The following is a 26790-nucleotide window of genomic DNA, read 5'->3' as shown; positions in this document are numbered from 1 at the left end:
ACGTTGCTCATCGTGACCTGAACGTCTGCCCCTCGTCTCGGCGAACCCTCGGTGCTGCAGGGACAGGGCAGGCCGCCGGCTCACGTCGCAACCCGGGACTCTGCCCCGGGCCCGGCCCGCGGAGGGGGTTCAGAGGGCGTGTTCCGTGAACACAAGTGCGGCACCCAACGCTGGAGCTGTGGCCTGTCAAGGTCAAGTTCTTAGGGGAGGCTCTGACATCGCCGCCACCTGCGTGGGAGGCTGTGGCAGGGGGGAGGGGGTGGGATCTCAGACCGGGACCTCGGATGTCTGGGTCCAGCGGTAGTAACCCGGCTCCGCACCAGCCCTGGGAGACCCTGGGCGGTGACCGACCTCGCCGGCCCCTGCTTCGTCACCTGGTCTCAAGGACAGGACAGGGACCTCGTGGGGACCCTAGGGATGGCGGAGGTGACGCATCCTCCTCTCTGGGGCGGTGCCCGGAGGGGGACGGCCGCCACGTCGCCCCGGGCGCCACCAGAGTGACCCTGCGGTGCCCGTGCCGCCCCAGCCGCCCGGGGGCAGCAGGCCGGTGGGTGGGCCCTGGACCACCCGCGCCCCGGGGACCCGGGCCTGGCCCTGCCTCACCCCCTGCTGATGTACAGCGGGCATTAGGCTGCCCAAAGGGGACACTGCATGCTTAGGAAGAAATATGCGCTCGTTTTTCTTAAACACCGTTTCCACTGAGTGAAATGTTTGGAAGGGACGCGCGGGGAGAACTTTATTTCCTACCAGGGAGTTCGGAGCCACCAGGCAGAGCCCATAAAGCACCCCGAGCCCCGTGGCTGACAGGCTGCCCAGCCTCGCCGCACATTACTCACCGGCGGGGAGGGGCTCCCAGGGACCCCTGGGGACTGGTCCCCCAGCCTGCCCACCCCCCTCCGCCGGGCGGGACCAGCGGATCCCAGACCTGAGCCCTGGGTGCCGCATCCTTGGTCCCCCGAGCCCAGGGCAGGGGAAGGCCTGGCCCTGAGCGGGCAAGGACAGGGAGCCCTCGGAGCGCCCTAACATCTCCTCCCCGGAGACTGGGGGCCAGGGGCCCAGGTGCGGCCGCAGCAGCCCCCGCCCCCAAGAGCTGGCAGGAGCCCGGCCTTCCCCAGCCTTTGGAGGGAGAGATGAGACCCCTGCCAGCGCGGGCCCTTCTCCTGAGACCCTCCCTTCATTCGGTTTCTGAAGCTGGCTGATTTGAATATTTATAAATATCAGTAAATTATTTATTGTAGCAATCTGCTGCACCATTTTACCCGTCGCAGTTAACACTTTAGGGGGCTCCGTGTTAGGGGGACGGGGAGTGGGGGTGAGGAGGGGATGGGCGCAGAGGCCTGGGGCTTCCTGCAGCCCACCCTGGAGCTGCCACCGCGGGGTGGGGATGTTGTGGCGGCCCCGGCCCCGGGCTGGGCCCTGGCCCCCGGAACTCCGGCTTTGGGGCACCCTCCCAGCTCCCGGGTCAGCTTCCTCCGTGTTCCGATGGGACAGGGACAGCACCTGCCACGCTGGCTCCTGACAGCGTGAGACAGGGCGTGAGCAGGGGCACGCGCTGCAGCCTCGCCACCCCCGTTCCCGCCCTGAGCAGGATCCGCTCAGTCGGGGACCAGAGCCGGCTGTGGGGGGCTCGTTGGGTTGGAGCCCTGGGAGGGAAGGGTCAGGCCTGGGGAGCCGGGGAGGGGCCCCCGGTGACCGAGAGGGCGGCCTGTGTACCACCCCCCCCCAGCCCAGCCCTCTTTCCTCTCTCCCCTGCCTCCTCCGGCCAGGCGAGACTCCCTGGCCTCAGGATCCGGGGCCCAGGTGTGGCACCACACTGGCCTGTCGACCCCCTCCTAGGACTCAGCTGCCTTTCCCCCGGCCCTCGCCAGGCCCTGTGCTTGGCACAGACAGGTACCCTCTCGCCTTACAGCCCGGCCACGGGGAGAAAACCTGGGGCTAGCAAGGGGCCGAGCCAGGCTGGGAACTCCCGCCTGTCGGACCCCAGGGCCAGGCCCAACCCGTGGTGCCGCACCACCTCCCGGGCCCCCTCAGCCGTCCTTGAGCCGCTGGGCCCGAGCGGGGGGAGCCCAGCGAGCCCCCTGCGAGCCCCTGTGTGCGGGCGCTGGCCCCACTGCTGTTCCCAGGCCTGGCCAGGCCCCCCCAGCTGCCCGCCCCTCACCTCAGGGGGGCGCCCATCCCTGGGTAAGCAGCACGGGAGTCCCCCCGCGCCCCCGCCTTCCGCCCTCCAGCCCAGGCCGGCCTCCTGGGCAGTATTGTTCCCAGAGGAAGTGTCCAGTGTAAATAGAGCCGCGGGCAGGCTGGTGGTGGGAAAGAGATGAAAGGGGCGGTGACAGGGCCGGGGACGGATGGCTTCCTCCCATTGAGGCCCGGCCACGGCGTTTATATTTTAGGGAAGAAAGTCGGGCAGTGTTTACACGGACGGGAGCCTGGGGTCAGACCGCAGGGGGGTAGTGTGTGGGTCCCCGGGGCCCTGTTGCACCAGGTGGGGGGAGAAAGGCCCCACGGGGTGAGTGGTGGGCGGGCAAGTTGGCCCTCAGCTCGGACGCCCCCTGCCCCCCGTCAGCTGCCCCAGCCTCGCCCCAGCCTCGCCTGCGTTCCCACTCACCGAGGAAGGCCACCCTCCGCCTTCTGCCCCGCGCCCCGGGCCCCCACACCACCCCCGCCCCCGCTGAGGGGACCCGCAGTAGAGTCAGAGGGAGGGCAACATCTGGAAGGCAGGTGGCCTGGGGCAGAGCCGCAGCTGGAGGGCAGGTGGAGGGGGTGGAGGTGGAGCAAAGGGGCCTGCGGGCTGGGGGTGGGCCCCGGGTGCACAGCTGCACTGCAGCTGGTGGGGGCCCAGGAGGGACCAGGCCAGGCACACGGCCGAGATCGGAGAGGGTGGGCCGGGCGGGGCGGGGGGGAGGCCGAGTGCCGGGAGGCTCCAGGATGGGTGGGGGCCCGGGGAGGGGGTGTCACCAGCAGCAAGTGCGGCCCTGGGAGCTTCTGCTTCCCTCTTCCCCGGGATAAATATTTATAGATTCACTTGCCGTCTGCCATACACACTTGGCTGCTTACCTCCCAGTAAAAATAGAGCAGGCTTCCCCACGCCCACCCTTCCCTTCCCCACCGGGGCAAGGGGACAAAGGGGACCAGGTGAGGCCCGCTCTGCTCTCCGCAGGCCAGCTGGAGGGGACTCGGTGTCACGGCGCCTGGCGGCCGGCCTGGAGGTTGGGTGAGGTGTGTGATCAGGGGCCCGTCCCTGAGCGTCGAGCAGGAGTCCACGCCGGCGCTTGGAGACCTGGGTGTGGGCCGCACAGACTCGGAGATGCGGACACACGTGGGCAGAGTGGGCATCCGGCTCGGGCAAGGGTGGGGCCCCGGAGGCAGGGCCCCAGGACTGGGGGGACTGGAGTGAGGCGAGCCGACCCTTCCTGACCCCGGGCTGGGCTGGGGTCACGGAGTCCCCCGCCTGGGCCAGGTGAGGCCGTCCACGGAGCTGGCTTCCGGGGAAGGAGCCCGGGTCTCTGGGCTTTGTCCGTGTCAGGGGACAACCGTCCGTGTGTGCGAGCCAAGTCTGCCGTGGGCGGGCACAAGTATGGCCCCCCCCCCGTCTGGCTGTGCCCCTGGGTGGGGTTCCAGGCGTGGGGGACTTGGGGTGTCGATGTGTTACTACGGTGAAGCCTCCTTGAACCACAGACCAGGGAGCAGAGGGCCTCGGCCCACGGAGCCCTTCGACCCACGTGGAGACCGGGGCCCGCCCACCCGGCCAGGGGGCTGTATGGGAGTATCGACGTCATCGGGAAGCTCTCGGGGCTCCTGTCTCGTCACACGGTCGGTGTGCGTCGGCCGTGTGCGTGTCGTGGCCGCGTGCGTGTCGTGGCCGCCACCCTGCCCCGGCGCCGCCCCAGGGACGCACACACAGCAGGAGTGGCTCCCTCGGCGGGTGGAGGGACAGGTGGACGGGCAGGCGGGCAGATGCCCCCGTGCACACCTGCACGTGTGTGTGTGTGTCCTCCTTGGCCCGTGCGGCAGGTCCCCGGCTGCACGGTGACCCCGGGCGGCCCGCTCAGTGGCCCGGAGGGACGTGGCTGGGACGTGGCTAGCCCTCGGGCAGAGCAGGGGGCGTCTGCGCTGGGCTGTCGTGCTCAGGGATTAGGTGGGGCCTCTCGGGGCTGGGACATGGGCCTCCCTGGCCCGGCCGGGCCCGCGGGGCTGCAGGTGGAGAAGGCAGAGCCGGGGCCTCGGGCAGCGATGCAGTTGCCACCCTGCCAGAGGCCTGGACACGGGGAGGTGACGGAGTGACCAGAGGAGACAGGGCAGGGCCTGCGAGGGCCCGAGAGGACCCTGGAAAGGAAGGCCGCAGACCAGGAGGCCTTCGGGCCCTCGGGGGAGCAGAGGTCAGAGTTAGGCAGGGCCCAGGGAGCGGGCGGGGCCGGGCAGAGCAGCGGCCACCGAGTGCTGCTGGTACGGCGAGGCCGGAGGTTGGCTCACTGCTGCCAGCAGGCCGGGGTGGGGGGGTGGTGTCTGGCTGCTGTCACCTGTCAGCTCTGCCCCACGGCCCGCCGCTGAGCCCACGGCCGCCTCCGCCCTGGCTGGGGCCTGGCCGGCCGGCCTGCCTGCCCCTCCGAGTGGTGCTTGGGGCCACACCAGCGTAGTGGTGCTTCCAGGAGCCAGGCGCTGGGAAGAAGGCCGCTCCTCGTGTTTGACGAGTCCCGTATCCATCCGTCCACTCATCCGTCCACTAGCCAGCACCCACCCGGCTGGGTGCCGGGCCCTGGGACGGAGCGATGGGGGAGCTCGGCCCCCGCCCCACCCCGAGCTCACAGCCCAGCGAGGGGTCCCAGTGTGCGCCGGGCGGGCAGCCTCTGGGCAGCGTGCCGGAGTCCAGACTGGGAAGACCTTGGGCGTGGGGGACGCGGGGGCCCAGCCTCCGCCCCGCCGCAGGCTCTCTGACCCCTCTCTCCGTCTCCGCAGCTGAAGGCACCCGGGGCACCGAGCCGCCCGCAGGCAGGCCCGCGATGGCGGCCAAGCGCAAGGGCGGCCTGAAACTCAACGCCATCTGCGCCAAGCTGAGCCGCCAGGTGGTGGTGGAGAAGGGGGCAGAGGCCGGCGCCCACGCCGAGGGCAGCCCCCGGCGGCCCCAGGACAAAGAGCGCGGTGGCGCCGAGCCGGGGGCGGCCCGGGCCCCCCGCAGCGAGGAAGACAACAGGCGGGCGGTGATCGAGAAGTGGGTGAACGGGGAGTACAGCGAGGAGCCGGCGCCCGCGCCCGTGCTGGGCCGGGCCGCCCGCGAGGGCCTGGAGCTGCCGCCCGAGGGCGTCTACATGGTGCAGCCGCGGGGCTGCAGTGACGAGGAGGACCACGGCGAGGAGCCCCCCAAGGACGGCGGCGCGGTGGCGGAGAAGGACTCGGACCGGGCGGCCTCCAAGGACGACGGCGGCCCCAGCGCCAAGCAGGCGTCAGGTGGGTGTCGGGAGCCCCCGGCGGGACGTGACCTGGTGGGGAGGCCCAGCGGGGAGGGAGGGAGTGGTGTGTCCACACGGCCACACGCACTCCTGTGGCACCTCGTCCGGACCCAGGCAGACTCCTGCGGAGGGTGGGCCGGGGCCAAGCTGATGCCTAGATCGGGGAGACGAGGTGGGGGGGGGGGGTGAAGCCCCCCCGCCACTGCACCCCTCCCGGGGTGAGAAGGGCAGGGCCTGAGAAGGCATCTGCCCAAGCGTGAGAGCAGGGTGGGGGGTGGGGGCTGCCCGACACACAGTGGGTCTTCAGGAAGCAGCAGATGCAGGGAGGGGGCGGTGGGTGCACAGGTAGGCGGATGGACAGACGGATGGACAGTGTGTGGGCAGACAGCCGCACCCGCGTGTGGGAGGAGCCTGTGGGAGGATGCAGAGCCAGGGACGAGCGTCTGGGGCTGGCTGTCCGCCGTCCGTCTCTGAGTGCCCCCCGAGGGCAGGCCTGGCCTCCCGCCCTCCCGCCGCCTCTCTGCCCACTGCCACCACCTCCTCTACAAGGAGCCCAGCTGTCCCCGCAGGACCGCTTGGGCCAGGCACAAGGCCACAGGGTGGCCCGGCCCCAACATCCCCTTACCCCCTCCCACCCCGGGCACGCTCCTCTGGCTGACCTCTTTCCCACGAGGCGGCTGAGGCCCGGCCCTCCGGGTGTCTGCTTGTCCTCAGAGCGGCCCTAAGCACCTTCTGCTGGGGGGTGGGGGTGGGGAGGGGAGCCTGGGGTCCCAGGTGGGACGGGGTCACCCTGGGGACTGGAACCCCGGGATGAGGGGTCTTTCCTCCGCTCCCCAGCCTCCCTGCCAGGCCCATGCCTGCTGCCCGGGCCTCCCCTGCCCGCTCCCCTGTCCCCTTCCCCCTGCGGTGAGGGGCGCATCTCCTCCCTGCGCGGGGAGCCCTGCGCAGCCACATAATTATGCATATAAGATATAAACAGAGCTGTTTAATTATCCTTCGCCACATCAGTGACAGAGTAATTAACAAACATTGCAAGATCAATGAGGAAAAGTGTGACCTTCAGTTTCCTCTGATAGAAAAAGCCCTTGCCGGTCCCAGGCCCAAGGTGACTGCGCGGGGCCCGAGGACGGGGAGGGGCAGGGACGAGGGCCGCCGTCCCTTCGGCTTCAGCGTCCGGCCTCTCCCCGGCTCCACGCTGCCCTGGACTCCTGCCTCCGGCCTCCTCTCCTCTAGGGGCTGGGGGCTGGGGTGAGCGGAAGCAGGGCTGGAAATACCGCGGCCCCTTGGCCCCAGACCTCACACCTCTGGCTGGAGGCCCCGTGGGGCAGCCGTGTGTCACCTGGGTGGGCGTGCTCGGCCCTGGGCCCTGGAGAGGGCCAGCCGGGGCCCTAGCTACCCGCCACGGGCTTGGCCCCTGGCCCCCTGCCCTGGGCCCTGGGGCTGGGGGATACAGGCCCGTGGGCCGGCCCCGGGACCCCTGCCTGGCCCCCTCCCTGCTCTGAGCCGCCTGCCCTTCAAAGCCTTCTGTGTTCTCTGCCATATATAGTGAGGGCTCAGCTGCCTCCAGCTATTTTTAGCCCCCTTTCCTGGTTCCTGAGCCACTGGATCCGACAGGGAGAGCCCACCCCTCCCAGGTGGAGCCTCGGCCCCACACGCTTAAGGTCAGGACAGCGGCCTCCAGGCCACGGCCCCACCCCCGCCCCAAAGGAACAGCTGTCTGTCCGCTCTCCGAGTCGCTCTGCCCGCCTCAGGGGCCAGGTGCTGCCCAGGACTGTCCTTTCCTCGCCTCCTGGGGCCCCAGCCCTCCCAGGATGGCTCCCCCCCGACCCCCAGGAGCCCGGAGCCCCTCTCCACAACCTGCTGGGTTTCCTCTCCTGCCTCGTCTGGAGACCGCCTCCAGGTGTGGTCTCAGAACCCCAGCCCTGGCAGGTTGGGGTGGGATGGGGAGGAGACCCGCCACCCCCGACCTGCTCCCCTGCCTGAGTCCCACGCCTCTCCCCCCTTCTTTGGCCACACCTTCCCCGCCTGCACACCCATCCCCGCTTCAGGACGCAGCCCAGGGCAGGCGTTCCGCCGGCGTTTGGTGCAAGGGACCGTGCCTCGTGCATGCTCGGGAGTCGCCCACCTGCTGGGGTGGACAGCCATGCGTGGAAGGCGGGGCCCCAGAGAAAAGCCCGGGGAGCATCGGGCTGTCCTGCCTCCGGCCCCCTTGAGACGAGTCTCGGGGAGCTGGGCGGGGGGTCTGGGCGGGGCGCGTGCATCATCGGCAGGGTGGGGGCGGCAGCGGGAGGTGAGCTCGGTGGAGAGTGTGAGCACACGTGTGCACTCGGATGGGCAGGGGGCTGGCCGCACTCGGGCCGCTGCCCTGGGCAGGCCGGGCTGGCTGCTCCACTGGGCACGAGCACCAGTGACCGGAGGGCAACCAGAGGGTGGAAGGGCCCGGAGATCTGGGCTGCGGCGGGGGTCCCGAGCAAGTCCAGGCGAGCACGGCGGCGGGATCTCTGCCCCCTGGGCCCACTGTCTGGGACCCTTAGTGACCTGGGGCTCTGGGGCCGGAGGACAGGTCCTCCCAGGGATAAGGCGCCTGTGTGTCACTTGTGGGGACCTCGGGGGTCCTCCAGGCAGGCCCAGCCAGGCCCCCAGCCCCACCCACAGCGGCTCCCTCACCCCTGGGCTCCTGCGCGCCCACCCCGCCACAGGCCCGCGTCCCCACCTGTCCCCCGGCCCCGGCGTCACCCCCGCCCCTGGAGGCAGGCTGGGCTCTGGCCTCCCTTCCAGTAAAACGACTTCTCCTTCATATTAGGCCAAAGCGCGAGAGCGGAGACATTTATGAAACTTTGTTTAATGTACTGAAAAGCCATCGGCCAGAACATTTAGGAAATTGATTTTCCTGGCATTGATGAACTCGTTTTATTTTACCCCAGTATTAATTACTTTTTTTTTAAACAAATTAATTTAAGAGTCGTAAAACCTAACAAGTGAGCCAAATGTCCATAGATCATGTCCCGCTCCGCCCCCTCCCCACCCGGGGGGCCCTCCCCCTCCTCCCCCCTCGCTGCGGTGGGGGCTCCCGGCTCACGCACGTGGGGGGCTCCCCGGCCTGCCCCCACCTCCCGGAAGTGACCGCCCGCCCTCCCTGCCCTAGGAGAGGCCTCGTCCCTGCGGGACTACGCGGCCACCACCATGACCGAGTTCCTCGGCATGTTCGGCTACGACGACCAGAACACGCGAGACGAGCTGGCCCGGAAGATCAGCTTCGAGAAGCTGCGCGCGGGCCCCACAGCCGAGGCGGCCGCCTCCTCCACGCTGCCCCCGGCGGAGGACGCCCTGAGCAAGCGGGCGCGCTTCTCCAAGTACGAGGAGTACATCCGGAAGCTGAAGGCGGGCGAGCAGCTGTCCTGGCCGGCGCACGGCGCCAAGGCGGAGGACCGGGCCGGCAAGGAGGCGCTGGGCCCCCTGCCCGGCCTGCGGCTGCCTGGCACCACGGCGCACCTGGAGACCAAGGCCACCATCCTGCCGCTGCCCTCGCACGGCGGCGTCCCCATGCAGGGCCTGGCGGCCCGCGCCTCCAAGTACGACTTCTTCATCCAGAAACTGAAGACGGGCGAGCACCTGCGGCCCCAGAACGGGAGCACCTACAAGAAGCCGTCCAAGTACGACCTGGAGAACGTCAAGTACCTGCACCTCTTCAAGCCCGGCGAGGGCAGCCCCGACATGGGCGGCGCCATCGCCTTCAAGACCGGCAAGGTGGGCCGCCCCTCCAAGTACGACGTCCGGGCCATCCAGAAGCCGGGCCCCGCCAAGGCTCCGCCCGCCCCCAGCCTGGCGCCCGCTCCCCTGGCCAGCGTGCCCAGCGCCCCCAGCGCCGCCGGCCCGGGGCCCGAGCCGCCCGCCTCCCTGCCCTTCAGCGCCCCCGAGTACCTGAAGTCGGCCTTCTCCAAAACAGACTCCATCACCACGGGGACCGTTTCCACTGTCAAGTAAGGCCCGCCCCGCCCTCCCCCTCCCCCTCCCCCTCAGTGCAGACCCTGCCTGCACAGCTCACGTTTGTGGACACACACGCACACCATGTGCACACACCCACACACGCTCAGGTTCTCCCACGTGGGCTTCCACTCACATGTGTGCCCATGCACACCCAGCCTTGTCCCTCTGCCTGTGTGACCTCTCACACCCAGTGGGTGGCCTTGCACCCTGTGCATCTGCCGCACACACTGGGTATGTCCATGCGTGTGCTCACAGGCTAACACACGGGCCACAGACCGATGCCACCCCGTCTGCCTGAGATGGGCTTTCCCTGCCGCCTGCCGCCACCAGGGCCAGGCTGTGGGTGGCTGGGAAAGCTCTGCTCCAGGTTGGGGGTTCAGGAGTCCGAGCCGGTGGCCGTGGCTCCCGGGTCCAGTGCCTGGGCTGCGGGGAAGGCAGCAAGAGAAGGTAGAGGCTGGGGTGGGGCTGGGCCACTCGGCGCAAACCCCCAGGCCAGCGATTTCCGGTCGGTGCGCCCCAGGAGTTTTTAGAATACGCAACGCCTGACACTGAGGGCCACTGACCCCTTTTCCCCCAGCGTGCCAAATAAAAAAAATGGCAACAGCCAACACAGCAATAGCCATCGGTGTGAGGGAATTAAAATTACACCTATGTTCTTCTCAGATCAGCAAAAGATACATGTTTTTGGTGTGCCACAGAGTGTTAGTAATCAGTTCGTGTGCACCGTGGGATGGAACTGGTTGAAAATCGCCCCCGTAGGTGGCAGTAAAACGATGCTCGCAGACCTGGTGGGGCTGAATGAGCCCCTCTCCCCCAAACCCGGAGACAGGCCACCAACCCGGGGACAGACCCAGCCAGGGAGCCGCCCTCTGCCGTGCAGGAGGCTTTTCCCAGCACCCACCTGCCCTTGCCCCTCCCCAACGCACTCCCCAGTGACACCCAGCGCCCCTCCTCAGCCAGCAGCTCCCCGGCTCCCAGTGTGCGGAGGGGGTCAGGCCCCCGCTCCCCGGGCCGGCCAGACCGGGCCCGTGCCCAGATGCTGGGAGCCGTGCAGCCCTGCCGGCTCAAGATCCTTGCTGGAGCTCGGCTCGTGGAATCTGTGCCAGACGGCAGCCAGAGCACTTGCCCCCAAACGCTGCTGGGCCAGGGAAAGGAGGGCCAGGGCCCCAGGGCAGGGAGCTGCCCCCCAGCTGCTCCCGGGGCGTGAGGCCACCCCCGTCCGCTAATCGGCTGTGCCCTGTGTGTCTCTCGCCAGGAACGGATTGCCCACAGATAAACCAGCTGTCACCGAAGATGTAAACATTTACCAGAAATATATTGCCAGGTAGGCCCCGGGGGAGGAGCCTGCCGTGGAGAGAGGCGAGGTGGGGGGGCTCCAGGAATGCCTGGGGGCCGTGGGACCCTACTTCCGTCCGACCACCCGTGCCAAGGTGCCGGCTGCCCCCCTCCCCACACACTCCTGCCCCACACTGCCCTGAGGGCCCACCCTCCCCCTGTTTCCGAGGCCCCGGCCCCTGGCTGTGTCAGGGCGGCCAGTCCTAGGCAGCTGGTACACCAGGCAGGACAGGGACCCGCAGGGGCCCAGAGTGCAGGGCCCCCTCCACAGCCCCCACGGGGCCCTGGGTGGCTGTGGGCTGCTGTGGAACTGGCCGGAATAAGGAGGAGAGGTGGCCTCCGGGGCCCCGGGGCCAGGCCTTGACCCTCTGCACCTTGACCCTCTGCACCTGACCCCAGACCTGCCCCTTTGCGTCCCCAAGGCGGCAGGATGGGCAGGTGAAGGACCTTCACCCGGACAGACGCCCCCACAGCAGGCCCCCAGCTGCCTTTGCACCGCCGGGCACGGCGGCACGTGGCGGGGGTCGCGCCCTGGCAGCTGTCTTTCTGCTGATGCCCCCGGTTCTTCGTCCCTCCGTGTCTCCGCCTCCCTGTCCTCCTCTGTCTTTCCAGTTTTGCTCTTTATTATTATTATTATTATCATTATTATCAGCGCCTCCGCAGATGGCCTTTTTGGCAGCTTCAGCTTAAATATTTATTTGCAAGTGGCTCCCCCCCCTTTACCAGGGGGTTTCTGGTGAGGGGGTTTTCCTCACTCTGCCCCCCAGCCCGACGCCTTGCTGGCCGGGAAGGCGGGCTGCACCCACCACGCCTCCCCAGTCGCCACGGCAGGCCCTCCCCGGGGCCCGTCCCGAGGCCCTGAGAACCGCGACCCACAGCATCGGGGCCGGGGAAGGCGAGGGCTCTCTGGGAGGCGGGCAGCGGCCAGGCGGCCGGAGCTCCTGGCTGCAGAGTTGGCTGGAGAGCGAACTCCCCGCCTCGGAAAACCAAGCAGATGCTGCCCTTTAAAAATTCATAGCTCTGCACTGTTTCACGTGTCAGGAAAGCCCAGGACAGAGGGAGCCCTCTGGCATCGCTCGGCCGCAGAGCCCCGGGCCGGCTCAGCCGGGGTCCCCGGCACCTGGCCCAGGGCTGGGTGGGCGGGTGGGCGGGCAGCAGCTCCGCGGAAGGCGGCTGGGCCACCTCGGGGCTCCTGCCCTCACCGTCTCTGCCCATCCCCGCCGGGTCTCTCTGCTGTGACCTTTGGCCGGCCCCAGCGTCTCCCTCCCTCCCCGCGTGGGGCCAGGCCCTGGGCCTTACCCGGTACTCAGCTCCCAGGGCAGGTGCGATGGGCCTGCAGCTCGACGGCCCTAGGCTCCCTGACGGGCTCGGTCACTTGTCCTGGCCTTCTGGGGCCTCCACCACGTCACCCCGGCACACCCCCTCGGCCCCCCCCCCCCCCGCACACACACCCCGCCCCCACATGGGGCCCGGAGCGCTTCTCTGGGGCGCAGCATGGACCGTGCTCGCCTGCGTGGGCCAAGGCCCCCGGAGGGTGCTCCCGGGACTGACGCCCGGTGAGGTCTGAGCCTGCCCCTGTCCGCAGGTTCTCGGGCAGCCAGCACTGCGGCCACATCCACTGTGCCTACCAGTACCGCGAGCACTACCACTGCCTCGACCCCGAGTGCAACTACCAGGTGAGGTCCCCCCGCCAGCACGGCCGCCCCCGCCCGGCAGCCCGGCAGCGCAGGGGCCCCCCAGAAGCCGGACGTGTGCTCGTGACCTGAGCTCAGGGAGACCACCAGCCTGTCCACACTCCCAGGTTCCTGCCCGCAAGGCCTCTGGCAGGGACCAGCGCCACCCGCATCCCGGTGGTGCCGATTCAAGGTCCCATCCCTCGAGTCTGCCCTGCACCCTGGGCCATGCCCCACAGCCCAGGCACCTCGTCCTGTCCACCTTCCCCGCGTCCACAGGGGGCCGGCAGCGCTGCCCCGCCGGGTGGAGGTGACATAACGTGGGAGTTGAGGTGCACGGTCACTCGCGTTCAAAGCTGCCTGCTGGCGCGTGCAGGGCACATGGAAGTGATGGGCGGGAGGCAGGCCCCACAGGGGCCGCTCCCTGTCTCGCCCGGGGACCTGGCTGGCGTAGCCCACAGGGGGGGCACGAGGCTAGAGGAGGGGTCACCGTCAGAGTGCCCTTAAAGGCTCCGTCCGGTTCAGCGGCTCTGCTCCTGGGCAGGGCCGTTGGGAGCCTGGGGGGAGGTCAGGGAAGAGCCTGTGTTTCTGGAACCTTTGGAGATGTTCCCTGCAAGGTCCGGTGTGCTGGCAGCTCTGGGGCAACCCCAGCTGCCCTGACCCCCGGCAGGGGGTTATTCCCAGGGGACCGGAGGGCCCGGGGCGGGGGGCTGGGCACGCTCGGCCCCCGGGGGGACAGGCCCGGCCGCCGCCAACCCGGCCCTCCCCCGCAGCGGTTCACGAGCAAGCAGGACGTGATCCGGCACTACAACATGCACAAGAAGCGGGACAACTCCCTGCAGCACGGCTTCATGCGCTTCAGCCCGCTGGACGACTGCAGCGTCTACTACCACGGCTGCCACCTCAACGGGAAGAGCACCCACTACCACTGCATGCAGGTGCCCGCCGCCCGCCCCCGCCGAGGGGCTGCGCTCCCCGCCCCGCCCCTGCCCCTGCCCGGGGCGGGGGGGGGGGGGCCTTCTCCCAGCCCAGGCCCAGGCCCAGGACGGGGAGGACAGCGGGCAGTGGCTGGGGGGCCAGGGTGGGGCCTCCCCCGTGGCCATACTTGGTGCGGGCGAAGCTCAGCGGGCTGTTTACACAGACCGACATTTTTCAGGCTTTAACACCAAGAGCAGCGTTGCAAATGGTTCCTGAGGAGGTTTTTGTTTAATTCTTTGTTTTAATGCCACGCGGAGTCTGGGCTTTTTCAAGGTGTCAGGTCCAGGGGGAGCGACTTAGGGCTGCGAACGGCAGCCGCCGTGCCTCCCCCCCCCCCCCGCCCCGCCCCGGTATTTGCCGGGGTTGTTATGGGCTCCGGGGGACAACCTGGGCCCGGCGGGGAGGGGGGCTTGCTCGGCGGGCTCTGAGATGGTGCAGACGCTGGCACGGCCCGGCCTGCGCAAGCGTGCGGATTCCGCCGGTTTTTACTCAATATGGCCACACATCGCCTGCCTGGGCCCCGCTGGGGTGGGGGGGGAGCCCGGTGCCAGGAGCCATCCGCTCAGCGAGTCCCCGGGCTAAAGGTGACTGCCAGGCCCCAGGGTGCAGCCCTGCCTACCCCCTGGGGGCTGTAGAGGCAGAGCCGTAGATGGGGACCCCGAAACCACGTCCTGTGGGAGGGGGCTGCCCTGGGTCCCTGAGCACAGGCTGACCCTCAGCCCCGGCAGGGCCAGGCCCGGGTGGTGGTTAGAGGTTTTCTCCCGTGGCTCCTAGTGGAGCGTCTTGGTCTCCCCAGCTGGGCACGCACAGGTGCGGGAGCGCCCCCGAGCAGGGAGGTCAGTGGTCCCACGCCCCCAGGCCCCGGCTGCATCCGTCAGGACAGCCCCGCTGACCTCGGCCCAGGTGGGCCTGGCCGCCCTCCCCCTGACGGCCACCCTGGCCCCTGCAGGTGGGCTGTAACAAGGTGTACACGAGCACGTCGGACGTGATGACGCACGAGAACTTCCACAAGAAGAACACCCAGCTCATCAACGACGGCTTCCAGCGCTTCCGAGCCACCGAGGACTGCGGCACGGCCGACTGCCAGTTCTACGGGCAGAAGACCACCCACTTCCACTGCAGGTAACGGGGTGGGGGGTGCCGGGGAGGCTCGCCGGCCTGGGGGCGGGGGACAGGAGGCCGGGAACCAGGCCCAGGGGACAGCTGGGGCCCTGCACCCGCAAGGGAGCCGGGCCAGGAGCGGAGGGCTGCTCAGAGGCTCCGTCTCCGTGTCCTGCCGCGTCTCCCACGGGAGGCCCGGACCTCCTGGGCCCTGGCGGGAGCGGAGCAGGGCCGCCTGCCGGCCCCGCTAGGCCCCGCCCGTGACAGGCTCCCGCCGCCCCCCCCAGGCGCCCCGGCTGCACCTTCACCTTCAAGAACAAGTGCGACATCGAGAAGCACAAGAGCTACCACATCAAAGACGACGCCTACGCCAAGGACGGCTTCAAGAAGTTCTACAAGTACGAGGAGTGCAAGTACGAGGGCTGCGTCTACAGCAAGGCCACCAACCACTTCCACTGCATCCGCGCCGGCTGCGGCTTCACCTTCACCTCCACCAGCCAGATGACCTCGCACAAGCGCAAGCACGAGCGCCGGCACGTCCGCGCCGCCTCGGGCGTGCTGGGGCTGCCGCCCGCGCTGCTGGGCGCCAAGGACACGGAGCACGAGGAGTCCAGCAACGACGACCTGGTGGACTTCTCTGCCCTGAGCAGCAAGAACTCCAGCCTCAGCGCCTCCCCCACCAGCCAGCAGTCCTCCGCCTCCCTGGCCGCCGCCTCGGCCGCCACCGCCGCCGAGGCCGTGCCCAGCGCCACCGCCAAGCCTCCCAACAGCAAGATCTCGGGGCTGCTGTCCCAGGGCCTGCCCGGCTCCATCCCCCTGGCGCTGGCCCTCTCCAACTCGGGCCTGCCCACCGCGGCACCCTACTTCTCCACTCTCCCGGGCCGCGGGAGCACCTCCCTGCCTGTGGGCACCCCCGGCCTCATGGCCGCCATGTCGTCAGGGGCAGTGGCCTCGGCGACCCCCGACACACCCGCTCTGGCCGCCTCGGGAGCCGGTGGTGACTCAGGCCCCGCCGCCGCCTCTGTCTCGGTGCCCCCCGCCTCCATCATGGAGAGGATCTCCGCCAGCAAGGGCCTCATCTCGCCCATGATGGCCAGGCTGGCCGCGGCCGCGCTCAAGCCGTCTGCCACCTTTGATCCAGGTGAGCAGGCGGGGCCCTGCCCAGGAAGCAAGCACCTCCCAGACCCCAGGCGCCGCTCCCTGGCCCTGGGGCGCAGGGCAGGGTGGGGGTCGTGTTTGGCAGAGGCCTCTTACCCCAGTCCTCTGCCCCTCCAGCCCTCGCTCTGCCCCGGCTCGGCCTCCCCACTGTTCATTTCCTGTGAGGGCTCCCCATTCTGACTTCCCGCCCCAGGCAGCTCTCCCTTCTGCCGCCTCGCCTGGGACGCGGGGACAATGATCCTGACCCCGTGGCCTGGCTGTGCACGCCCGCACCCCGGTCTTCTCACACTGCTGAGTCAGAGGCACAAGCACAGCCCCTGATGGGGGCCGCCCCAGAGCCCCAGGTTTCCCTGGGGCTTCCTCCCGGTGACGTGGGGGGGGGAGCGTGAGTCCAGCCCGGGGCGGTGGTGCAAGGGGGGCGACACTTCAGGAACACTCAGGGAGATTCCTGCCTGGACGGCCCCTCCGCCCACCCCGGCCAGTAGAGCTCTCCGCGGCAACGGGCGTGCTCCATTCCCTGTCCGGCCTGCGCCGTCCGGCCTGGCAGCCGTGGGTCCCACGCGTCTGGGGGGGGTAAATATGGCGGGTGTGACTGAGGAGCCTCCTGGACCGAGGCACACCTGGAGTTTCTTTCATTTGGGCCCCGCCATCGGCTCCCGTGTGGGGGCTGTGGAGCCGGTCCCATCTCTGCCCCCCCCCCCCCCCCCCCCGCCGGCTCGCCATGAGGGGCGGTCCCCGCCATTTCTCGTGTTTTCTGCTCTTTTAAAATCGTTTCTGCCTTTTTCCTCTGGGGTTTTTGTTTTGTGTGGCTTTTGTTTTGGCTTTTCTGTTTACCTGGATCCTCTCGCCTCCCCCCGCCTCCAGGTAATTAGCATTAGGCGGGTCCTCAGGTCTGGGACCCGGCTCACTTCATTCATTCATTCATTCACCCATTCAGCACCCACCGGTCTTGCTGGGGGCCGGGTGCCCAGAGGGCGCGGGGTGTGGCGGGCAAGCGCCGGACAAAAGTCCGTGTTGAGGAGCTGGTGGAGCAGTGGGGGACAGTCGGTTTCCAGGCTCGTGGCTAAAAGGGGGCGAAGCAGCGACCTGGACCTCGGCGGTCCGGTTCCTGGGCGCCTGCGCCCGGCTTCCCCGAGAGACCGTCTTGAGACTGGCCAGGACTGAGGGTCACAGTGGCCTGGACCTCCTGGAGGGCTGCCAGGGCTTGGCCGGGTGGCCGGGTCCTCTGTCCGTGGGGACCTTGGGCGTTGACTCTGGGTGGGGAGCTGCCGGAACTCGAACACTCGGAATTCAGAAGACGGCCCTGTCCCCACCAGGCCTCTCCAGTCAGCCGGCAGCTCCGAGACTCCCACCTTCCGTTCCTGGGAGGGTCCTCGGGATGGCCGGGGGCCATGCCCTTCTGGCCAGGGGTCTGCGGGCGGGGGGTGGGGGTCTGCGGGCGGGGGGTGGGGCCCCCCCCAGGCCACCCTGGGCTCAGACTGCCAAGGACTTCCTTTTTAGTAGAAAAACCTCCTTTCCCAAAAAGAAAGGTCAGGCGAAGAGGAAGAGGACTCGTTTTCCTGTACTTTTTAATAAAATGCCACTTGCCGTCCATGAAGCAGCTTTCTGTCAGCTGCAGCGCCCAGGGGCAGATTAATATTTCAGTCACCTGGGGATTGCGGGGAGACGCTGGGTGGACACGTTCCCGTCAGCGACTTCCTCTGCCCGTCCTGCTCCGGCCTCTCCCCCTGGCCCACGGCCCGATGATGGCTCCCCCCTGACCCCCCGTCCAGCCCAGCCTCACATCCCCGTCCTGGACAGCTTGACGGCGAGGTCACATAGTTTGAACCGCTCTGATTGGCTGTCAGCTCCCATAGCCCTGACCCAGCAGATGCCCCTCCTAGGCATGCTCAGTGGAAGGCAGGGCCGTCGCCCCGGCAACGGTGGGACGGGGACCCGGGGAGGGGGCGCCGCTCCCAGTCTAGATCTGCCACTTTGCCTCAGCGTTAACAGAGTCTTTAATAAAAGCCTAAGCGGCAGCCCCACAAATTGACTGTGACAGTCGGTGGGGAGAATGAAGGGCCCCCACGCCCGGCCCGGCCCCCTCCCCGGCCTCCCGCCCTGCTCATCCAGGAGGCCCTGAGCCCGGACAACTTTGACATAATTTTGCCATAATTATCACTTGAAGAATTGCCACGCGGGGGTGAGCGTCACAGGCGATCATGTCAGTGGGGAGAAGCGCTGACCAGCAGCCAGGGCTCCCCAGGGGCCCCAGCTGCCCCCCTCCCCTCCCCCCGGCCCGCTGCCCGCCCCCCAGGGGGTTCCGGTCTGCGCCCAACACGAAGCCCTCGTCCCCTCTAACGACATCTCCCCCCCGCGCCCCCCGCCCCGCAGGAAATGGGCAGCAGGCCAGTCCAGCCAGGTTTGCCCCGGCCCCACTGAAGCAGGAGCCCGGGGAGAGCTCGGGCACCCCAGGGCCCCTGGAGGCCTCGCAGGACCGCAGCGTGGACCTGACCGTGAAGGAGCCCAGGTGAGGCCGCATGGGGTCTCCCCGCCCCACGCCCCTGCCGGGGGGGGGGCCCCGGGCACAGCACCCGCAGGAGCCAGACCCCACGGGGGATAGGGGCCATGCCCTCCTGGCAAGGGGTCGCCCCGTGCCCAGGCAGGGGCTGCAGCCTGGCCGGAGCCCCGGGCTGGGGTGGGCCGGGCCAGGCCGGCGGGGACGAGGCTCCAGGCTCCGTCTCTCGCACACACGTCTGAGCGCGAGCCCCTTGGTTTGTGTGTTCCAGCAATGAATCAAATGGCCACGCAGTCCCTGCAAATTCATCTCTTTTATCCTCGCTTATGAATAAGGTAAGAACCATCCATCACACGCCTCCCGTCCCCCCACCCAGAGAAATTAAAGTCGTGCTGGGGGGTGGGGGGGGATGTGTTTGTTTTTTAATGTTTTGCCTCTAATAAGATGAGTTTGTACCATTTAAATTTTGAGGCCATTTTTCATCGGATATAATTTCAGAGCCACTGCTTACAAATTAATTTAATGAACTGGCTGAAGAAATATATCCCAGCCGCTGACACCCTTTCTTCCGTTCAGACGGAGGGGCTCCCGGAGCCTTCCGGAGCCCTCAAACTTCTTTCGCCGCTAGTTATTGATGTTATTTACTTATTTGTTTTATATATGTGTATTTTTGTTTGAAACGGGATGGGGGAGGGGGACCGAAGTGGGGGCAAAGCATCCATTTCCACTTTTCAGGTTGAGTAATGGTCTCGGACGCCTTCCGCAGAGGTCGCTCCGGAATATTTATTTTAAATAATGCAGGGTCTTTGTGAATTATACATCATCTCAAATATATTTCGCCCCTCACATGATCAATTTGACTACAGCAAGATTAATTTGGTTACTGAACACTAGTGACGGTTGAGGAGGGAGCCGGGCCTGGGCCGGACACTGTGGGGCCCCCCAGCTGGGGAGGAGCCTCCCGCTGCCCTCTGCCCTCGGCCCTCTGACCTCTGCCCCATGCCCCACACCTGGCCCCTGTTCCTTCCTTCTCCTTCCTGCTGGCTGCCTGCTCTCCTTTCTCCTTTTTAGGTCCTGCCCCTGTGCCCTCTCTCTCCCTCCTGTGGGAGCCTTGGTCCGGCCACTGCCCGGACCCCCATCCCACCCCCTCCGCTCGCCCAGCAGCTCCCAGCTGCCTCTCTCCGACCCCAGGAGCCTCCCTCCCTCCCGCCCTGCTCCTCCTTTGTGTGCCTTCTCTTGTTCTCGAGGAATTCACAGGGGTTCCCCCCACCCCTCCTCCTCCTGCACTTCTTTTGAAAACCTGGCAGGAAAATAACCAGGGAGCCATGCAGTCTGGGGGAAGCTGGGCCGGAGGGCGCCCCGAGTCTCAGCCTCAGCTTGAGCGCTGGCTCCTAGCAGCGCTGGGGGTGCGGGCAGGAGCCCTGGCCGAGGCACGGGGCCGGGCAGCTTCCGCACGGACGCACGGGGCTCTTCCACAGCCGGAGCCTCACAGGGCCCGGCCTCTGGTCCTCGCTGCCACCGGCACTGCTGTGCTCTGGTCCGGTGGGAGCGGCCCAAGTGGCCCAGAGCTGCGGCTGCTCCCCATGCAGCCGGCTGTGTGCCCCGAGGTGCCCCAGCCCTCAGCATGGCCCCTGTGCTCCCCGCAGATGACTCAGGGCAGCCCCAACCACGGCAGCCTGTTGAACATCAAGACGGAAGCGGAGGGGAGCCCCGCCGCCGAGTCCTCGCCCTTCCCCGGCAAGGCCGCCAAGGCGCTGGCGCAGGAGAAACTGTCCGAGCCCTGGAAGGTGTACCTCCGCAGGTGAGGGGCTGGCTGGCGGCGCGGGCGGGAGGGCGGGGCCGTGCCCCCCGGCCTGGGGGCCGCCCCACACCACCCCGGCCCCGCCAGAGCCCGGGAGCCTCCCCTGACCAGCCGTCCCCTCCGGCCAGGTTCGGCACCAAGGACTTCTGTGACGCCCAGTGTGACTTCCTGCACAAGGCCCACTTCCACTGCGCCGTGGAGGAGTGCGGCGCGCTTTTCAGCACCCTGGACGGGGCCGTCAAGCACGCCAAGTGAGTTGGGGTCCTCCGAAGGGGGGCCCGTCAGACCCGGCCTCCTTTATCCACGCTGGGCTCCAGGCTGGGCGGGGCCGGGGCTGCACAGGCCGCCCCCTGCCTTCCACGCCAGACCCGTGCTCGTTCCCCCCCACCCAGAAGCTGAGCTGGCTTCTCCGAAGGGGCTGCCCGGGCACGGGCAGGCTCCCGGGTCCTCCCTCCTGCTCAGCCCGCAGCAGGCCCGATGAGCATGCCCGGCCCGGCCAGCCTCAGCCCCTCCGCCGCGGTCCCCGCAGAGCCCGCCGGCTGCAGAGACCCAGCTCTGGCCCTGGCGGGGACCCCTGGAGAAGGCCTTCTCAGGCCAGAACATTGTGTGGGTGTGGATTCCCCGTGACCTAAAAATAAGGACATGGGTAAACCCCTTGAGCTGCAAAGCGGCAGGCCCAGCCCCTGTTGGAACTGAACTCAGAAATCAGAAACATTTAAAGTGCATGTCCACTGCTCCCGAGCCCCGGGGTCAGGCTCCCTGCCGGGCGGCCCCAACTGCCGGTCTGCAGGGGAGCCGCCCCCCGACACGGAGACCAACCGTTACACTTCAGAGCGGATTCCGGACCGATGGGCTTGGTCAGCCAGGGTCTGCTGTCCCCCTCCCCCTCTGAGTAGGGGGGAGCTAGGGATAGACACTTCAGGCAGGTCACAGGCAGGAAGGAGTCATTAGGGCTGAGCCAAGTTCAAGGTTGGAGGACACCGTTGTCAGTCCTTCCCTGCTAGTGGGCACTGGCCCTGGGGTGAGGCGGGGCCCCCTGGGCTTCTGAGGCAGGGCAGGGCTGGCCCGTTCAGGGTCCCCCCACTCCCTGCCTGAGACACCCCATTCTGCCTCCTGCAGCTTCCACTTCCGGACGGAGGGAGGAGCCGTGAAAGGGAACTCGGAGGCTTCCTTCCCGGCCTCGGCCGCCGAGACCAAACCTTCCTTGGCCCCCACGTCCCCTCCGGCGCCTCCCATCACCACGGCCACGGTGTCCTCCCTGGAGGGGCCGACCCCCAGCCTGGCCGCGGTGCCCTCCACCCCCACCCTGCTCGCCTGGAAGCAGCTGGCTTCCACCATCCCGCAGATGCCTCAGATTCCAGCGTCCGTGCCTCACCTGCCCACTTCGCCCTTGGCAACGACCTCTCTAGAGAATGCCAAGCCCCAGGTCAAACCCGGATTCCTCCAGTTCCAGGAGAAGTGAGTCCCTCGATGAGCCGGGAGTCTCGTGTCCCCCCGCGCGTCCCGGGAGTAGGTGCTAGCCAGGAGTCGCTGCTCCCCAGCCCGAGGTCAGCCCTGGCCGTCCTCAGCCTGTGAGGACGTTTCCATGAGGCCGTGTCCTTCTAGCCAAAGATGCTGCTGCTCTGACCTCACTGCCTGTCCCCAGAGCAGGTGGCCCGGGTGGGAGGGGACTGCGGAGGCAGTGGCCACTGTTACAGAGGGCCAGTGGTGACGCTGCAAGGACTGACGTGGGTGGGCCAGGGGGTGGGGGTCCTCACCCGAAGGCCTGCAAGGAAGGCTGCGTCTCCCCCCAGGCCACCCTGTTGGTCTCCTCCGGGGCTCACACGCGTGGCCGAGTCTCTGCAGGCCAAGCCCAGGCAAGCGTTGGAGGGAGGGGGGGTGCCCCCTCCAGGCCCACGGCCACCTGCACAGTGGCCTGAGCGCTCAGGGGCGGAAGGGACCTTGCACACTCGGTGGTGGCGGCTACCTGCGGCGGCGAGAACGGTGACTCTGTATCATTCTGTGTGCGGCTTCCTGGTCTCAATAAAAGTAATAAATTGGATGTGAACACACACCGCCTGAGTGGCAGCTGTCCTCCCTGTCTGAGCACCTGGGGCGGGGCCCGCATTCCTCCCCCTTCCCCCCTCCCCCCTCCCCCCTTCCCTCCCCCGCCCCCTGGAGTGGCCGCCCGCTTAGTTTGCCAGACCTGGTCAGAGCCCCCACAGGGCCCCGTGCGGGGGCAGCCGTGTGCACAGCCGGGACAGGCGGCTGGAGTGCTGTGCCCTGCGTGCCTGTCTGCAGCCCCGGGGGCCAGGCTCTGGGGCAGGGGCTGGGCCCAGCCCTCCTCCTGCCCCGCCGGCCCCACCACTCGGCTGGTTGTGCGGTTCTGTGAGTGGGTGGGTACCCCGACCCCCGAGATGGCCCTGGGAGCCCCGGCAGTTGTGTGCCTCAGCAGGACCTGACACCAGGCACCGTTGCCCACTGGCCCGGGCCTCGGGGTAGCCCAGCGCCCTGGTGGGGCTCCCCGCCCTCCAACACCCCATCAGCCAGCCATGTCCAGGCCCACCCCTGCACCATGGCAGCTGGGCGTCACTGGCCTCCCGCCAGGGCTGGCAGCAGCATCCCTCATTCCCACACACGAGAAGTGACGGCAGGCATCCTTATCTCTAATCCTGGGGTGTGGCCGTGGAAACTACGTGTCCCAGCATGCAATGCTCCGGGCAGCCCACACACTGTAGTCCCTGGTGCACCCTCTGAGCTCCAAAAAGAAGGCAGGAATGCACTCTGGGATCTGTAGTCTGCCCGGGCTGAACCGTCCCGTGGAGCGGGAGGGCGGCCCAGGGACCCTGGCTCTCGGCTGCAGGCTGCAGCGCCAGGGCCTTGGAGGGCAGAGCCCCGACCCGAGCAAATGTCAGGGAGCAGATGTCGGGACGTCGGCGGGGAGGGCGCCGGGAATGCCAGTGACCTTCTGGGCTGTGGTTTCCTTGCAGCGACCCCTGCCTGGCGACGGACTGCAAGTACGCCAGCAAGTTCCACTTCCACTGCCTCTTCGGGAACTGCAAGTACGTCTGCAAGACCTCGGGCAAGGCCGAGTCCCACTGCCTGGACCACATCAACCCCAACAACCACCTGGGGAACGTGCGCGACCAGTTCGCCTACTACTCGCTGCAGTGTCTCTGCCCCAGCCAGGTCAGCGCCCAGCCAGCCAGCCAGCCAGCCAGCGCGCGGGGAGGCGGGGGCGGGGCAGGGGAGCAGGGGCGGGGAGGGGAGAAACGGGGTGCCTCTGCCGGCTCGCTTTGAGCTGGCCTCCTCCAGACGCTGGGAGGGGCGCCGTCTGCCCCTGGAGAACCGGGGCCGGGGCTCGGGGGTTGGGGCTCAGTGGGGGACGGCTGCCGTTCCCCCCCGGACCCTCACTGGTGACCCCGGGCCGGGCAGCCCCGCTGGGCCCTTGGCATCGATCGCCTCCTGGAACCCGTGAGGCTCCCTCTCCCCGAAGGCCCAGGTGTTAAAATAGGGACAGGGGACACACAGAGAGAGACTGAGGTGTCTGTGCCCCGGACAGGAAGGGCAGCGCGGCTTCAGCGGAAAGGCCTGCCCCGCTTTGTGGTGGGCACGCGGAGGGGTCTGGACCCAGGTCTGGGCACACACAGAGGAGCGGGGATAGATTAGTGATGTCTGCCCCGGGTCTGGGCACACAGAGAAGAGCGAGGATAGATTAGTGATGTCTGCTCTGGGTATGGCTTAGAGGCGGATGGCAGTAACACAGGTGGGATGTTGTCATCAAGCGACAAAAGGGACATACTGCCTTTTTTTTAAGATTTTATTATTTATTTTTTAGAGAGGGAAGGGAAGGAGAAAGAGAGACAGAGAGAAACATCAATGTGCGGTTGCTGGGGGTCATGGCCTAGCAACCCAGGCACGTGCCCTGACTGGGAATCGAACCTGCGACACTTTGGTTCACAGCCCGCGCTCAATCCACTGAGCTACGCCAGCCAGGCACACACTGCCTTTTAACGTGTGAAAGGTCTTCACCTGACTGTGTTGACTGTGTTCCCTGGCTCTGAGCGTGGAAGAACCCATACGCCAGGGCCCCGCCGCAGCCTGGAGGCCTGGGCCAGGTGGGAGCTCCCGGAATCTGCCTGTGGCCCTGACCCCCCATTCCCCCCCCACCCCCGCAGCACTGCGAGTTCCGGATGCGCGGGCACTACCACTGCCTGCGGGCCGGCTGCTACTTCGTGACCAACATCACCACCAAGCTGCCGTGGCACATAAAGAAGCACGAGAAGGCCGAGCGGCGGGCGGCCAACGGGTTCAAGTACTTCACCAAGCGCGAGGAGTGCGGCCGGCTAGGTACCAGGGGCTGGGGGCAGGGACTTGCGGGCGGCGGCAGGGCTGCGGCTCTGGCCCCTGGGGCCCCGGTGGCCTGGGTGGCTGCACCGCCTGCCACTGCACACCGGGTCCCCGTTGGGTGAGAAGTGTCACAGGCCCGCGCTGCCAAGCTGGGAAAACAGTCACAGCCCGCGAGCCCGTGAAAAGGGGCGCTCGTGCGTGACTCGGGGCGCTGCACCCACCCCGGGGAGAAGGCCCGGACTTGGTTCTCTCTCCCCCTGTTCTCAAGAGGAGCTCCCTGTGCTGGGGTTGGCGCCTGTGGCTTCCCCGGCTTGTCCAAGGTGCTCCAGGGGTGTCCGCTGGTGCATTCGGGCCTCGGGGGTGGTAGCAGCAGCAGCTGAGGTTTCTCGTTGCATCCGCTGTGGCCAGCCCTGTGCTCAGTGCCGGGGACTTTGAGGCACGAGCAGGTTCATGGCGGGCTAAGCCCAGAGCACCTCTGACTCGGGGTGACCGGGAGGAAGGGGCTGTGGGGCTGGCAGGAGCCCGGATGGGCGGCAGGTGCCCCGAGGTGACTCTGCTGGGGAGAGTTGGGCCCCCTGCAGGGAAACTGCCCCCCCCCCCACCGAGCGTGGGCACAGAGCCCCCAGAGCCTGCCCTTGGGGGTGCCCGCAGGTAGGGGCTGCAGGACCTGCAGGCAAAGGGCAGAGGGCAGAGGTGCCATCTCGCCCCAGGACAGAGCCTCCCGATCAGCATGGAGCCTGCCAGCGTGGGGCACAGGTCTGCCCGAGGGGGCAGGCTGGGCGGAGACTCCGGCCCTGTAGGCCAGCCCCGTAGTGGCCCGGGCAGTGGCAGCAGTAGGGTCTTTGGGAGCACAGGGAGGGGGGCACGCAGCCTGCTGCCCACTAGCCCTTCCACCGGGGAAGGCTGAGATGCCCAAAGCCAACTGGCAGAAAAGAGAGGGCACACACCTCTCCTTCAAGTATCATTCAGAAAGAATTCACGACCTGAGAGAGGGTTGGTCACCGTGGCAACAGATGTCAACACACGGTGGCCTGTGCTATTCCTGGGCTCAGTTTACGGGTGTCGGGGTATTCTGCAGTGGCTGTTGTTTACTCAGCTGGGGGTGTTGTGGGTGCTGGCTGGCCCAGACGGAGCTGGGGACGACACCAGACACCGGGCCCGCGCGGGCGCCATGGCAACAGACAGGCCTTCACCTGCCCTTCGCTGACACTGCTTCAGTCCCGCCTGTGCGCTTGTTCTCAGCCAGCGCAGCGCAAAGCCGGGGCGGAGGTGGGAGGGGCTAGGGCGGGGGGCCAGCTGGCCTGTGGCCCCCCAGCGGAGATGAGGAGGCAGGCGGCGTGCTGGGAGGTGGCTGACCCAGGGGACACAGGTCATTAGGGTCCCTTACCGTGGATCCCGTGGGCCCCTCAGTGTTTGGGGCAGGGGATGGGGGTCCGCCTGTCATCGTCAGGCATCCCTCTGCTAGGCCGGAGGGCTGGGGTACGCACCCTCCTCGTAGGAATGCCACCCCCGGGGAAGAGCCCTATCCCCAGAGCCGCCCGCCTTGCGGCCGCACTCCCCCACACCCAGAGCGGTGCCTGGCGCGCGGCGGGCGTCCGGAGCCCGGGCCAGCGGGGGCTCACGGCCGAGCGGGCTGTGTCCGCAGGCTGCAAGTACAACCAGGTGAACAGCCACTTCCACTGCATCCGGGAGGGCTGCCAGTTCTCCTTCCTGCTCAAGCACCAGATGACCTCCCACGCCCGGAAGCACATGCGGCGGATGCTGGGGAAGAACTTCGACCGGGTGCCCACCTCCCAGGTGAGAGCCCGGCCCACCCGGGACCCCACTCCCGCTTCCCGAGGGCGGGCGTTGCAGCGCAGCCGCCAGCCCAGCCTCCTGAGGCCCCCGCCTCCTTTCAGGCCCCCCCGAGCCTGATGGACACGGAGACGGACGAGTACATGGACTACACCGGCTGCAGCCCGGGCGCCGTGTCCTCTGAGTCGTCCACCATGGACCGGAGCTGCTCCAGCACCCCCGTGGGCAACGAGAGCACCGCGGCAGGTGAGTGGGCAGCCGGGGGGCCGGGCGCGGGGCAGGCCAGGAAGGGGCAGGGGGGCCCGGGAGCTCCCGGCAGGGCCAGGCTCTTGCCCCCAAGGCCAGCACTGCTGCTGAGCCCGTTTTGGGACAGGAGGGTCATGGCCGAGTGGCCTCAGAGAAAGTCAGGCCAGTGTGCGGCAGAGCCAGCTGGTCTGGGCCGTGGGTCACTGAGGCCTGCACCCTGCCCACCTCCCCCCAGCGCTCTGCCCTCCTCCGTGTTAGCTTCCGGGAGAGCCCCCAGCCAGTGAGCGGGACCTACGAATGCCCAGGGGCCGAGGCACGCGCCTGCCCCTCCCAGCCCTGGCACCTCTTCTGGTCCTTGCGCCACTGTCCCCAGCAGGGTCCCTGGGCCCTAGAGCAGGGTCCCACCCGGGCAGGGCTCTGCCACAGGCCCTCGCCGAGCCCACGGCC

The 26790-nt window shown here is 68.1% G+C and overlaps 1 protein-coding gene across 1 annotated transcript in view; it reads left to right on the top strand.

The window, feature by feature from the left end:
- CASZ1 (castor zinc finger 1) overlaps positions 1 to 26790 on the top strand; it is a 55755-nt gene that overhangs the window by 23686 nt on the left and 5279 nt on the right. Inside the window, 16 exon segments of the mRNA XM_028512587.2 lie at positions 4954 to 5442; positions 8590 to 9424; positions 10687 to 10755; positions 12352 to 12442; positions 13213 to 13377; positions 14367 to 14539; positions 14806 to 15659; positions 18050 to 18185; positions 18445 to 18508; positions 19820 to 19974; positions 20103 to 20225; positions 21094 to 21432; positions 22944 to 23142; positions 24132 to 24303; positions 25949 to 26100; positions 26202 to 26343. Of these exon segments, the coding sequence (XP_028368388.2) occupies positions 4954 to 5442; positions 8590 to 9424; positions 10687 to 10755; positions 12352 to 12442; positions 13213 to 13377; positions 14367 to 14539; positions 14806 to 15659; positions 18050 to 18185; positions 18445 to 18508; positions 19820 to 19974; positions 20103 to 20225; positions 21094 to 21432; positions 22944 to 23142; positions 24132 to 24303; positions 25949 to 26100; positions 26202 to 26343 (4158 nt within the window).

Source organism: Phyllostomus discolor, chromosome 5, assembly GCF_004126475.2.
Source record: "Phyllostomus discolor isolate MPI-MPIP mPhyDis1 chromosome 5, mPhyDis1.pri.v3, whole genome shotgun sequence".
Lineage (NCBI taxonomy): Eukaryota > Metazoa > Chordata > Mammalia > Chiroptera > Phyllostomidae > Phyllostomus > Phyllostomus discolor.
The sequence above is the reverse complement of the archived record's forward strand: the minus strand, read 5'-3'. Positions and strand labels throughout refer to the sequence as shown.